This window comes from Stenella coeruleoalba (assembly GCF_951394435.1).
Source record: "Stenella coeruleoalba genome assembly, chromosome: 21".
In the NCBI taxonomy this organism is placed as follows: domain Eukaryota; kingdom Metazoa; phylum Chordata; class Mammalia; order Artiodactyla; family Delphinidae; genus Stenella; species Stenella coeruleoalba.
Window position 1 is genome coordinate 20646208 of NC_137167.1, and position 16079 is coordinate 20662286.

Consider the following 16079-nt stretch of genomic DNA (forward strand, 5'->3'; position numbering starts at 1 on the left):
TAAGACAGTGAATTTGTACTTCTGTTCTAACCCAAGAAAGATTATTTGATCTTAAACTTCCTTATCATTCTGAATTGCTCCTGCACTGGAACTGCTCTTAAGACTCTGACCAAACAGTAGAACTTCTCCCTTGGAAAACTTCCCCATCATCAGTTCCCAGGTCTCTACTTTCCACCTGATAAACTTCCTTTGCTTCTTTCTGTCAGTTTCATGAGGTTCTACATTTAACTCATCCTCACTCCAAAATACATTATCCTCCTCTTCTTTTAATTTCATATTGCATGCTTAAAACTTATTAAATTCAGATTTCAAGTCATTAAAAACAAAATTTGTTTTGCTCTATTCTTTCCTTGAGGGAAGGGAAACATTAATCTTAAAATACTACAAGGAGTTTTCCTAATATAGTGAAGAAAAATTTTTTTTAAAATAAGAAAAATTTCCATATTATACATTCATGTTCTGTCACTGTTGTTTAGATATTTTCTCTGAGGAAATATCTTTTCTTTTGAGTTTCATAGAATAGAAATACTCTAGGCTTTGGACTCAGGCTGAATGTGGTTTGGAGCTACTTTACAAACTTTATAATGATGAGTTAAGTTACTTAATATCCCTTTTGGGTTATTACCAGAATAAATGAAATATATATGGAAATCATATATCACGTGGTAGTTTCCATGAATTAAGCTTTCAATCCACTTATATATGTGTTCTCAATATATATTAGAACTAATTATCAACATTATGCTGCTGCATATTTTTATAATAGAAATATGATTTTCTTAGGAAAAAAAGACTCATTGAATTCTCAATTTACCATGCAAGCTGTACAATTTAGTACTTTCAGTCTAAAAAAAGAACCATAATCCACAATGCTTAAAAATGACACCAAAGAAATATATCCAGTGAAATGTGACTCGTAGGGTATCATCATACAGAGTATATCTGTCACAATCCAGTCAAAAACCAAAAACACAGAAACCTTTTACTGTTTTTAAAACAAGGAAAATTTAATTCTGGGAATTGGCTGCAAGGGTGATGGAGGGGTGAGAAGCCAATCATGGGAGCATAAGGAGACCCAGAGATCAGGAACACCTGTAAGGCATTCTTTTCCCTAAGCTGGAGTCTCAGAAAGAAAAGACATTTTCTAGACCTTGGGGAAAGGGAGCATCTGGTGGAAACTGAAACCACAGTGGATCTTTCTGGAGGGACCCACAGAAAAATTCAGCCACTGTCTGAGTATCAACTTGAGGAAGGAGGTGCGGGGATACCTTAGTTTCTTCCTTCCTTCCTACTTTACAGTGGTTGAACCCAGAGTGAAGTCAACGCACATGATAGCCTGGGCAGTGCAATCTGCAGGGGCCAGTGTGAGAGTAAACACACTCCAAACCACAGCCAAGGAATTCACAGTAAGTGGCAATGATACAGAGAGTAGGCAAACAGTTTCCCCTCCACAGGGTAGATCTGGGAATGTGTCAGTGCGGCCACAGGGAATATGTGACCCTAAATCCAATGACTACTTACTTGAGATGAAAGCTTGGTTTGCTTATGTTTATGTTATGATTTGTTTTCCCAGAAATAAATACTTTTGACACTTTACCGTGTCTTAAATCACAAGGGACATTAATTAACTCATTTTTATGTTTGGAAGTAGGATCCAGGGCGCTAAAACACAAACCAAAAACTATCTGTTTTAGCTGCTTCTCATGAAAAGTGGTTGGAACCATTGTGCTGTCATGAACAATAATTGGATGAGATAGTATGTATACATTTACATATATCACTATATATATATATATAATGTTTGAGAGCATTGCTGATGGTTTATATTCAAGGTGAAAGCCAATTCCAAGGGTACATATAGGGTATTTTTTATACCACAGTATCCTTTTCAGGACTTCTTCTATGGCATGGAAAGATCAGTGCTTTCCCTTTTGCACACAGTGAAAGATTACAGCAATGCCCTTACCGTGTATAGACACTGACTGGCTCCTATTAAAATAATTGACTCCCAACAGGCTTTGGTGCAGCCAGAACCACTCTAAAGTATGTAGCAAGTGTTTACTGTGATACATGCCATTATACATTTGTCCAAATCCAAAGGATTTACACCAAAAGGGAACCCTAATGTAAACTAAGGACTTTGTGCAATAATGGTTTGTCAATGTAGGTTCATCAGTTGTTACAAATGTACTACTCTGGTGGGGGATGGTGACAATGGGAAGGCTGTGTGTGTGTCGGGGGAGGGGTATATGGAAAATCTCTGTACCTTGCTCTCAGTTTTGCTGTGAACCTGAAACTTTTCTGTAAAATAAAGTCTAAAAAAAAAGATGCACACAAGAAAGTGGTAGGTTTCACAAACCACAGTTTCCTACTCCTATAACAATTCATTTTGCGGAGTTTCATACCACACTCTGTGAAGCATCAACAGCTGTACCCCAGGACTTTGATGAGTATGTGGCAGAGAGGATCTTCTGGAGTCAGATTCTCACCAGTTTGCAGATATGAGTTTGCACATCACTGATATTTTCTCTATTTCTACAAAAATGGATTTACTGAAACTGTTTTGATTAACTTAGTAAAGGTCACTAAAAATTAGTAGCCCAATGTATTATCTGAAAGTTAATGTTACACATGGTGCTAGTTTTTGGTTGTCGTGTTTTCTGTTCCCTGCTTTCTTAGAAATATCAGTACTTTTCAACAGTCAGGTGAAGATCAGAAATTCCTACCAACTGCTTTTTATGACTGGGTTGAGCAAATGTCAACCCCTATTCTTATAGTTCTGTCTTCTCCAGAACTGCCTCTCTTGTTTGAATGTGTAAATTCTTCTTACCTATCAAAAAAAATAAGAGTAATAAGGCAGATTGCATGCTCATTTAACTCATGCTCATTTAACTGTTTTGTTAAATAAGCATGTTAAATGAGTTGTTTTTCCTGGGCTCTAAAGAACAGATGATAATTAACTGTCTTTAAATTTAACACTTGAGAAGTGCTTAGGGGAAAAAAAAAAGTAGATTTAGATTTTACAAAAAATAATTCTGCTATATATTCTGGTGTTCTCAGTGAACAGGCCAGGACAATTTACATTTTCAAAAGGTTTGGGACTTTGGTTTAAATAGCAAAGGTTAGACAGAGGGTTGTGACCCTTTCTGCTTGTTTTGGTGCACTCTGCCCCACGATAGAATTATAGCCTTAGAAAAAATCTGCAGAGCAAACAGCTGCGAGGTAGGGCAAATACACTGAAGGGCAGAGTAAAATTACTTTAATTATGTACCATTCTTAAAATGTCTTTATTAATATCTAGTTGAAAGGATAATAAGCTAATTTAGCCTTTTCTAATTATATAATATATACTGATTTAATTTAAATACTAATATAAATGCTTATACTCTTTTAACCTATAGTAAATGATATACATGCTACATATATAGATTATTTCTAGAATTATAAGAGTTATGATTTATATTTGATTATTCATTGATTTATTTTATACAAAGGTGATTTTTCTTCTAAGTTTAAAAAAATGTTCTATGTACACACATTCACACATGAATATATATACACACATATATATACATATGATTATATATATTAATATATGTACAGATACTGGAATGTATATCTGTTGATGGTTCCTTAAGAACAACCATGTTCCCATAGCATGATAATTTATTGCTATTGGGCCAAGCAATAATTAACACAGGTAGGATTTTCCCCTTTGGACAAAGCAATGCAGAAAACAAAATAGGAGCTGATAAAGATGACTGAGGTAATGAGCAACTTTGAGATAGTCTTAGAAGGTGATTCTAAGAAGATGATATTCTGAGACATAATAGCTGGGGCTTAATAAACATAAACCAGCTCTATAAATGTTTTGGGGGAAATTGTTCTAAACAGAGTAAACAGTAAGTGTAAAAGCTCAGAAGAATAAAAGTTTTACACGTTTGACTAAAAATAGTGGTGTGTGGCTAGAGCAGGATAAGAAAGGATTGCAGGAAATGAGGGTGAGTAGCAGCATCATGTTAGACTTTCACGGCAAGGCTAGTAAGGTTTATGGATGTTAGTCTAATTGCAATGGGCTGTTCCCTCCTCGGTGTTACAAAGGCACTGCAAATTCAACATATTTAAAACCAAAGTTTTCATCTTTCTTCTGAAAACATGTTTTTGCTTCTGTGTTGCCCACCTCAGTTAATGAAGTCATCTGCTCTCAGTTGTCCAACCTAAAAAAAAACTTCTACTCTGTCCCGTAATTCTTCCCTGATTTCCAAATCTATTACCAAAAGTCACTGATTGATTCTTTCTCGTAAATCTCTCATCATGCCCTCCTTTTCATAACACTGCTATGGCTCCAGTTTACCATCTCTCTCTGAAATTTCACCTCATTTTCCTCTTAAAAGACCCACTGCCTCTGGTTTTATTTCCTTGAGTTAGTCTTTACACAGCAGTCATCATGATCTTTGTAAACAGTGTTCTGTCCTGTCCCTCCTATGTCAAAGCCTTGTAATGGTTCACAGGGCACAAATAAGGAAGTCTACACCCTCAGGCATGGAATTCAAGATTCTTTAGGTATGGTTGTTAAACTACAATTCCAATCTCCAACCTGTCACACAAATTAATTCTCCAACAAAACCAAACTATTTCCAATTTCCTTTTTGTTCCCACTGCTTCAAACTTCTCTTCTTTGCACATGCTGTTTCTGACATTAGGAATGACTCATCCCATTACAGGCCCTGCTGTGTCCCTGCAAAATTCATTCTTAAAAACCTAGTTTTAGTGTCAGTATTTTGGGGAATACCTCTCTTGAACATGCAAACTTTCTCTCCCCCCTCCACACACTACCACCACCACTTGACCTTTCATTGCCTCTGTGTTTCTACTGTATTTTGCACAGAAAATAATTTTAGAACTATGGTTTCCCTCGTTGATATCCTTTATAATGGTTTTATGCCTGTGCCTCAAGCAACATGTGATGAGGACCCTACAGAGCTTGCGCCTGAACAATACAACTATCAATCATAGCAGTAAAATGTCAGACATACAGGGAATTTAAAGATCATTAAGGCAACCTCTTCATATTACAAATAAACTGATAACCAGAAAGGTTAAGCAGCCAAGGTCACATAGGTAGTTTTTTACGGAGCCCATAATGACCTTAAATTTCCTGCCCACATATCTCTAGCCAGGGACATTGTGTACCATTGGGCTCTGCTTCCTTTACCTCATATATTTACTTTCATGGATGAGATCTTAAATTGAGAGCAGATGGGTAGCTATGGATACATTTGTTTTATTTATATTAAGCTCTCTCTCTCTATTTGTGAATTAATAAAATGATAAGCTCGAGTGTGTAATTGTCTAATTGATACTGAGGATGAGTGTCACTATGCAATCACTTATTCCTTCACTCATTAATTCTTTTGTCAAATACTTCTTAACCACCTTTAATATGCCAATACCATACCTGTGTTCAGAATAAAAAGACAGAGAGAATTTGGTCTTTGCACTCCAGGAACTCACAGGAAAAACCCCCACATAATCAGAATATTGAAGCAAAGATTAAAAAGCATGAATACACCAAGAAGTGCACAATTTTGCTAGGAAACAGCCACCAATTTTTTTAGAGAAAAGTGCATTTGAGCTATACATTTATTCATTCATTGCCAAGCAGTAAGCTTGTTAACAACAATTAAAGAGGAAGACTAAAGGATAAATCATGAAATGTTCAATCAGTGTTATTTTTAGCTGATTGACAGCTTGAATTAGTCCCACTGATAACACTAGTTGGTTTATCATACTATGAAATTAGAGTCAAGTTAAGTCAATGATATTCCTATACCCATAAAATTTTGAATTAATTTTTTTAATTTTATGTTATTAGTCTAGTCTTGAGTGTTTCAGCTTTAAAGTTTAATTTTAATTTTCTTTCTGTGATCCCTGAAATTAGAATAAGTGCACAATTCATTTCTGACTCCGCCCCCCCCGTACTGATATGAATGTCCTGATTTTGCTTGCCGCAGAATGTTGCTGTGATGAGGGCCTATAAAGAATGGTTTGGCAAATTGAAATAAAATAAAAATTGTCTTCTGCTTCTATAATGAGACTGTATCCTATTTCACAGTTTAACAAATCTTGACAAACTTTTATTTCATTTGGTTTTTCATATTTGTTCGCTTGGTCTATGTCTAAAGGTAAACAAACCCATTGTTACTGTATATCTTAGTCATCCAAACCAATGAAGTCTAGAAGTCTAAAAAAGACATAATTATTGAACACTGCCAGCTTGATTTCCAACTATAAAAATTAATAGTGTTTTACATAAACATCCCAAAGCTCTGGCCATACATTTTTAATTTACCTTATTTGTGGTGTTTGTTTTTTAGCATCTTTATTGGAGTATAATTGCTTTACAGTGGTGTGTTAGTTTCTGCTTTATAACGAAGTGAATCCGCTATACATATAATCCCCATATCTCTTCCCTCTTGCGTCTCCCTCCCTCCCACCCTCCCTATCCCACCCCTCTAGGTGGTCACAAAGCACCGAGCTGATCTCCCTGTGCTACGCGGCTGCTTCCCACTAGCTATCTATTTCGTAGTGTATATATGTCCATGCCACTCTCTCTCACTTTGTCACACACAGCTTACCCTTCCCCCTCCCCATATCCTCAAGTCCATTCTCTAGTAGGTCTGTGTCTTTATTCCCGTCTTACCCCTAGGTTCTTCATGACCTTTTTTTTTTTCTTAGATTCCATATATATGTGTTAGCATATGGTATTTGTTTTTCTCTTTCTGACTTACTTCACTCTGTATGACAGACTTTAGGTCCATCCACCTCACTACAAAAGATCCTCATCACTTTTCAACATTTTTCTATAGTCATTTTAAAATTTTGTACAAATCTTTCTCATTAATACTCCACAAAAGGAAAGATTCTGTGGGATTCTTCTTCATTTGATTTGAGGAGTATTTCATAAAAGTATAAGATATTAACAAATCTAGCAACTAAACTTTTCATAAGTACATGTATATATATGTTTAATATGGAAATAAGAAAGTATAACCATCATTAGTTAAGCAAAGAATTCATATCTATACAAATATGCATATATATGATATATAAGTGTACATAACTATTTCTTATCATGTCTAAAATAATGCACTGTGAATCCCACTACTGGGCATATACCCTGACAAAACCATAATTCAGAAAGAGTCATGTACCACAGTGTTCACTGCAGCTCTATTTACAATAGCCGGGACATGGAAGCAACCTAAGTGTCCATCGACTGATGAATGGATAAAGAAGATGTGGCACAAATATACAATGGAATATTAGCCATAAAAAAAAATGAAATTGAGTTATTTGTAGTGAGGTGAATGGACCTAGAGTCTGTCATAAAGAGTGAAGTAAATCAGAAAGAGAAAAACAAATACCGTACGCTAACACGTGTATATATGGAATCTAACCAAAAAAAAAAAAAAGTTCTGTAGAACCTAGGGGCAGGAGAGGAATAAAGACGCAGACGTAGAGAATGGACTTGAGAACATGCGGAGGGGGAAGGGTAAGCTGGGACGAAGTGAGAGAGTGGCATGGACATATATACACTACCAAATGTAAAACAGATAGCTAGTGGGAAGCAGCCACATAGCACAAGGAGATCAGCTCGGTGCTTTGCGAAAACCTAGAGGGGTGGGATAGGGAGGGTAGGAGGGAGACGCGAGAGGGAGGAGATATGGGGGTACATGTATATGTATAGCTGATTCACTTTGTTATAAAGCAGAAACTAACACACCATTGTAAAGCAATTATACTCCAATAAAGATGTTTAATTAATTAAAAATAATGCATTGTAGATTTGCTTTATTATTTTTGTTATTATCAAATGCATGTCTCAGTATATCCTCACATATCAGTTATTTATATGAGGACACCGAAACTAAATGACTTACCCAAGGTCACACAGCCAGATTGTTTACTAAACTGGGTTGTGATAAAACAACATTTAGTCTGTGTTATAGATGGTTTTTATATATGCAAATTTACTTCTTACGCATGATCTTTTATCTTGCGATTAAATTTCCAAAGGGCATTTTTGACACTCACATTAGCTTAGTTCAAGGAGAAATTAATTTCCTCTTGACAAGTGTTGTGAGTTTCAAAATATCCCCTGTGCATGTTTGCTGAAAAGGTTATTTGTCTTACAAATGTTCATGGTAAAGATATCTAAGCTTTTATTTTGCATACGTATCTTTATATACATAGCACTCATTATAAGTTAATGAGATCAGTTTTCTGTAGTGACTTTTGGAAACTAGTCTCTAACTTTATGATTATGCTGTATGTTTCACATCTTATTTAAATATTATTTTGGCCTTTAATTTTTAACCTTAAGTTTCATTACTGTGTTATACAATTTCATCTGAATAACCATACAAAAACAAATTATAACTATTCAACTCTAAATTTATGTAACTAAAAGTAGCTCTTCTAGTCTTTGTTCTTATAATCAGTATTTTAAAACTCAGGCCAAGGTTTTTGATCAGCAAAGACACTGTGGACATGAGCTGCAAACATTGCCACAGCTGGAGGAAACCATTGGAACGCAGGCAACAGCACTTCTGCAGAATAAGTTTTTTCATTCCCAAACTGTGGAACAGATCAAAAAACAAGCATCTGGAAGGATATGTGGCAGCTGGAAAATCCCCTGACCACACATTTTAAAGCCACATTTTAAGATGCTTGTGGTTTAATGTATACATAATTATTCTAACATTTACTAAAATAAAAATCAGTTATACATTACTAAAATACTATATTATTGATTTTATTTTATATCAGGATAATTTTGATTGTCTTAATTTCATTAAATAATTTCCTAGAACTCACTCACGTGCTAAGTAGAAACCTAGAGAATAATTTACATTTTTCTTTTTGGTGAAGGTTTAAATAAATTAAAACTTAAGCCATATGATCTAGCAATCCCACTTCTGAGCATATATCTGGAGAAAACCATATTTCAAAAAGATACGTGTACCCTAATGTTCATTGCAACAAGACATGGAAGCAATTTAAATGTCCAGACAGATGAATGAATAAAGAAGATTGTTATATATATTTTTATATATATATATATATAAACACACACACATATACATGCAATGGAATACTACTCAGCCATAAAAAAGAATGAAATAATGCCATTTGCAGCAGCTTCAGTGGACCTAGAGTTTGTCAAACTAAGTGAAGAAAGTCAGAAAGAGAAAGACAAATATCATAAGATATCACTTATATGTGGAACCTAAAATATGATACAAATGAACTTGTTTACAAAACAGAAACAGACTCACAGACACAGAAAACAAACTTATGGATACCAAAGGGGAAGGGAGGGGAGGGATAAATTAGGAGTTTGGGATTAATAGATACAAACTACTATATATAAAACAGATAAACAACGAGGTCCTACTGTATAGCATAGGGAACTATATTCAATATTCTATAATAAACCATAATGGAAAAGAAAAAATAAACAAACAAAAATAACCCAAGGTCTTCAAGAACTGATTATTCCCTTTATTTTAACATGAATTCTTCTTTAATTAAAAAGATTTAATATTCAAGGATTATTTCATCTTCCTTCAAAAAATGGAGTCTTCATTTCTAGGGCATGTTTGAATTTAGAAGGAGAAAAAGATTTCAACTAAGGAGATTAAATATGCAAATATATGTATATATATGTAGATGTGTATACATGCAACGCATGTGCTTTTCTTCAATAAGTTAATTTATAGCTAATCTTTTGACAAAGATTCAATGGTTGTGTACATGAGTGTGTTTTAATCATTTCAGCAGTTCCACAAAGTTTCCCACACAGGGAGGGAGGGAGGGAGGGAGGAAGGAAGGAAGGAAGGAAGGAAGGAAGGAAGGAACTCAGCAGGTCCAGGGTAACTCCTTATTTTGCCTTGTTTTATACTAGGTGTTATACAAATGTGTACAAATGTGTACAGCTGTTTTCCTTCAGTAAATGGAAATATTTATAAGAGGCCCTCTTGCAATTTCATGGCTGCTGACTACCATAAATCATTCAGAGAGAAGATGAAGATCCAATGAGTGAGCACTGCACACTGAAAATGTCACTGTAAAACTAAGGTGGAAAATGTCACTGTAAAACTAAGGTGGAAAATGTCACTGTAAAACTAAGGTGGCAGAGACAATGGCTCAGGAATTGAACTCAAGACCCAAACCAGCTTTAATGAATCTGACTCTTACATTTTGTTATTCAACTTTGGTGGCATCTTTATCCTAGTTGAGCCATTTAATTTTATTTTAAGTGGAATGCCTTTAGTATAACATGAAATACTAAACTTTATTAATTCTGTAAGATATTTTGCTATCCCCTTTCCTTTCTCGTGCCTATATAATGGTTATTATCGTCAGTCTTCTAAGGTGCCTTTTTTCTTTCATTTTTATTAGAATAACTAGGGTAATAATCTTGAGATTTTCACTGAAAGAAGTTCTAAAACTTTAGTCTTTTAAAGTTCAAAATAAGTTATTAAATAAAGGGTAACATAAGAAAATAGAAAAGTAAAGGGATAATCACTGATACATAAATAATATGTGTGCATACACACATATAGATAAATTAAATTAGACAGATGTAGCCTAATATTATTAAATCACCATTTTCTAGCTTGGGATATATTTTCAAAGGAAAATAGAAACATATGCACCTAATTTTATTTATATACCAATTTTTCAGTTTTTTTTTTTTAATATTAGCCAAAAGGTAGTATGGTTTTTCTGTAAAGTTTTCTCAAGAGAAATATTTCAAGCCACTGTCAAGACATCACCTTTCTTTATAAGAGGAACTTAAATAATCCTCACACCTGCATTTTCTGTAGCCAAATCATTCCATGTTTTATTTACGTATTGAATCAATACAACAGTTAGTTCACTTCTATTTTCTTCCACACGAAGCACTGGAAAAAAGGGTTATTTTCCTTAGAGAAAATAAGTCTGGTAATAAGATTTTTGTTTTAGTTTTGTTATTAAGCAATTGAGAGAATCACTTGTATTCTCTGTATCTCAGTCATAAAACAGATCTTCTCAAAAGATGATTATTTCCCAAAGGTGGTGCATGGTTACAAAGTTGTTCAAAAGTGAGGGGACCATACCTTCTTTCTTTATAAGTCCCAGATGGCCCAGGTTCAGATTCTTGTATATAAAGAGACTGCAATTCAAAGCATTCCAAAGATATTACACTAACTGAACTTTTTGTGCTATTTCAACATCAATTCATGCTCTTTAGGTCCTCAGGAGATGCTATAAAAAAATCTATTGCCATTTCAGTATTTCAGTATCAACTTCCCAAGACAGAGCTTCTCATCCCCCCCCCTTGAAAATAATCATGACCATTTCTCTGTTATTGCTGTTGACAATTCCATTTGTCTTTCCTTCTCTGCAGCATCATTTCATTCATCTCATTTACTGATCACCTAACATTTCAGGCTCAATTTGCAGTTCTGAAAATACAAGGATGAATGAGCCATATTCTTTGAGTTTAAGGAGTTCATGGGATCGTCAGACCAAAACACATGACCAAAATCTAATACTTTAAGTATAATGGCATGTGTAAATCAAAGGGTATGATGTGAACAAAATGCAGATTACAATCTAAGATTTGAAGGATCAGGAATTGCTAAATAGGGTTACCAGTTCTGTTTTAAAGGATGAAGAGTAATTATCCAAGTGAGGCAGAAGGAGGAGATAGGGCGTTCTAAACTAAGGAGAAAACATTTTGAAAAAATGAATATAAAGTACAGAGACTATATTGAGTATAGAAAATCACAAATATAACTGGTATATCAAATCAACCCTCCTTGGAATGAAAGTATAACACAGTTCTGCTTTGCCTCTCATTTGAGTAAGGGTGTGTGAAAGTGCAAGGGAGATTGGAATTAATTTCAAAGAAAATGTAGAGTCACTGAAGAGGAGTGATATGGTTATATTTGAGTTTATAACTATGATTTGTTTGGCGAGTGGATTTAAAGAAAATAAGACCAACAAATGTAGAAAACAAACTTATGGTTACTAGGGGATAAGGAGGGGAGGGATAAATTGGGAGACTGGGATTGACATATACACACTACTATATATAAAATAGATAACTAACAGGGAACTCTATTCAGTACTCTGTAATAGCCTATCTGGGAAAAGAATCTAAAAAAAAAAAAAAAAAGAGTGGACACATGTATATGTATAACTGATTCACTTTGCTGTACACCTGAAACTAACACAATATTTTAAATCAACTATACTCCAATAAAAATTAATTTAAAAATATAAAATAAGACCAAAGACAGTAAACAAAAGATTTTTTTTTTCCAATTATCCATGCTGGATCTAGTAGTGATGGAGAAGAAAGGAAATAGGTAAGGAAACCTAAGGAAGTAAAATCTGTGTGCACTGAGTGATGTTTAGATGTGAGTGGGAAGAGGAATGTGAGATCAAAGGAAAATCTCAGGTTTCCAGTTTGGTTGGATGAGTGGAATCTGTTATCAGCTTCTGCAGAGGTATGGCAGGAGGTGGAGTTCTAGAGCAGATGTTGAGCTCAATTTTAAATATGTTGAGTTCAGGTGCACACGGGACAAAGGGAAGATGGCCAGAGACACTTGTAACTATTAAAATAAATCTCAAGTGGAAACTCCTGGCTGAAAATTATAATATAGGTAGATATATAGATATAGATATATACATACATATATACATACATAGACATAGATTTAGATGTACATATCTATCTCCATAGATATTTTTTCTATAATTTCCATTTGGTACTTAAATTAATGTTAGTTTTTCTGCAAAGATTTATGTGTTTATTCATTACACATACATTTTTCTTTACATAGCAGAGCCTAGTAACTACAAATCCTTCTAAAATCTTGTCTGCTAATTCCATACAGATCATCTCAAAGTTGAACTCCATTGATTGCCTATTGTTGTTAACAGCCTGATTGAGATATAATTCACATAACTAAAATTTACCCATTTAACGTGTTTTTTTCAGTGGTTTTTAGTATAATACAGAGTCGTGCATTGATTGCCTTTTAAGTATTAGTCACATTTTAATGTTTCTTTGTATATCCAGTAACACAGGATTATATCCAACATTGTGAATGATACTTACAGAGACTCTGGATTTTGATATTTTCTCTCTCTCTCTCTCTCTCTCTCATCTGTTTATTCATATATATGGCTAAAGTGATAGTTAAATCTACAGAATGGGATGAGCAAGTAGTCAAGGGAAGTAGCACACCTGGGCAACATCAATGTGTACACTGAGTAGTCTACAAAGAAGACAGAAAAGAAAATGAGAATAAATAGAAGTTATATTATCACAGAAGCCAGATGATTTTTTCCAACTTAGAAATGTATGGGATTAATAGACACACACCACTATATATAAAATAGATTCAAGGATTTATTGTACAGTACAGGGAATTCAATATCTTATAATAACCTATAATGGAAAAGTATCTGAAAAAATATATATGTCTAACTGAATCACTTTGCTGTATACCTGAAACTAACACAATATTGTAAATCAACTACACTCCAATAAAAAAAAATCCTTAACTTCTAAATTCTATCAAGATTACTTGTTCCCATTTCACTATAAATATCATATATGTTTGATAAAACATTCTTATACACATGTTCCTCCTTCCAGAAATTTTTTTTAATTGCAGTTGTAAATAAAGGAAAAAAAAACCTTGCTTTTTAAAAAAATTCCATGACTGTTGAGTAAATATGGATTACTCCTTTTTCTGATGGGGGGTGAAAGAGAGTGCTGGTAACTGTTTTGTGATCAATATCTTTTCATCCTCTGCTCTTCACCATATGTGAATTTAGCCATTTAGGATGCTGCATTTCTTTGGGGTTACAGGGCAGGAGTTCTTTAGCACATTATCATTCCATGATTATGTATACAGACCTTGGATTTACCTCCCTTTCTAGAAATCTATGTCATCAGGAACATGAATTTATCACTTTGAACTTTATCTGTGATGGAATTTTGTTAAAATCGCTTTGAAATCCTCACCATAAAACTATACTGTTGTTACTTGTTTTCTTTAAACAGTCTTTACAGCTATTTTTTTATAAATGGAAATTGAAAGCCTCTTTGAGTAATTAAATAAAGTACAAGTTGCTGCATATGAGAAGAGATATTTAAACCCAACAAATAAAAAGTCTTTCTGGGATAAGTCAATTGCTTTTCTGGTTAAATAAGTGCTGTTGGCGTTATTGTTATCAATGAGAACGTTATCAGCTTAGAACTTGAATTTTGATTCTAATTGTGTTTTCAGAAGAAATATATGTTTTCTTCTATAATTTATTTGAATGAATTAATCATTGTGAAAAGAAACTAAAGTGCTTATCTAATGAGCTACAATCATGAGCCTCTACTACATATAGCACTTCTGTGATTTTGTTCAAGTATTAAAGGAATAAAAATACCAAATCTCACAATAAATACAGAAATGCTGAAGTACACATATTTATATCATGGTATAAAAAATCTGAGATAAATGGATAGATGATAAATAGATAGGTATAGATGAAACAGTATCAGTCAGCAGATGAGAGACCTTGTCTATTTCTCAAGCTAGTAATATTTCCAGACCACACTGTTGTAATAGACTGAATACTCGTATTAAAGAGAAGAGTAAAACATTATCATTGTCCTCAATTATATGTTTTCCAACTTTATTGAGATATAATTGACATATAATATTGTGTAAGGTTAAGGTGTACAATGTGATCATTTGATACACATGTACTTGTGTATGAGGTTAGTTAACACATTCGTTTCTATGGGAAGAACATTTAAGCTCTACTCTCTTAGCAACTTTCAAATGTATAATACAGTATTGTTAACTATAGTCACCATTAGGTTGGTGGAAAGGAAAGTTTGCTTTATTTCGGAAGCCAGCAGCGGGCGGACTCCTGTCCAAAGGCTGACTCCCCCGCCACTGACAATCAGTGGGCAAGAGCCTAAGAGCTTTTATAGATGGAGGGAGGGGGCTACATGCCGAAACAGCACAGTCAGCTCTGACAGTCATCTTGAAATCGGTCATGCAGTGGTCTAATCAGTGTCATCTTGATTGTTTTAAGTACAGTTAGTTTTTAGTTCCAGGGTCGGTTTGTTCCCATTTTTTTGACGCCAGTTCTCAGAATTGTGGCAGTTTATGTCATGACTACAGCCTGGTCATCATGTAGTTAACTTCTTCCACCTGGTGTGGGTTTCAGTATCTACAAGACAGCTCACAGGATATGGCTCAGGATATGATCTATAGCCCTTGAGGAGGAACTAGAGGTCCTTGACTTTGCTTAATGACTAAACTATTATTATTTGTCTCCTTTGACTGTTTTCCTTTGTTTCTGCATTTTCTCACTTCTCTGATTAAACTTATGCTTTGGCTAAAGTTTTTCTACAGACAAAAGGCAGGTGAAGGACCTGGCGGGTAAGGACCATAGGGTCCTACTCTGTTTCAATATCATTCAGCATAATGCCCTCAAGGTCTGTAGAGGTTGTGGTAAATGGCAAGACTTCCTTCCTTTTTATGTATGGGTACAATTCATATATATAATTCCACTACATATACATAACATATATATAATTTCACATTTTCTATATCCATTTGAGGCAGGCTGGGACCCGGGACCTGAGACACTTTGCTGCAGTGCTTGCACCTGGACAAACATCTCCTTGAGCAACAAAATACAAAGAAACTATAAGGGACTAAAAATAACTGCATGCATGCGCAGTTGGGACAAATTATGAACAAGATACAAAAAGACCAAAAACCCAACTGCCACTTCTGAGGAGCCAGGAGCACAAGCAGGCAACTGCGCACCCCCTGCACACGCCACCACCAAGGGGTGGGCAGACCACCCAAGCCCCCCCTCCGACCAGACCCCTGGACACACCCCTCCCCTCACCCCCTCAGGGAGTGAGCATCTGTTACATGTTGTCACTCCCTTGCGCGGCAGCGGGAGTCCCAATAAAGCCTTGCCTGAATTTC

The 16079-nt window shown here is 34.8% G+C and overlaps 1 protein-coding gene across 1 annotated transcript in view; it reads left to right on the forward strand.

Moving 5' to 3' along the window:
* Positions 1 to 15834, forward strand: part of LOC307179853 (uncharacterized protein) — a 1051707-nt gene extending 1035873 nt beyond the window's left edge. Inside the window, exon 12 of the mRNA XM_079909530.1 lies at positions 15705 to 15834. Within this exon, the coding sequence (XP_079765656.1) occupies positions 15705 to 15767 (63 nt within the window). The 3' untranslated portion in view covers positions 15768 to 15834. The remainder of the gene's footprint in view (positions 1 to 15704) is intronic.
* Positions 15835 to 16079: the final 245 nt, after the last annotated feature.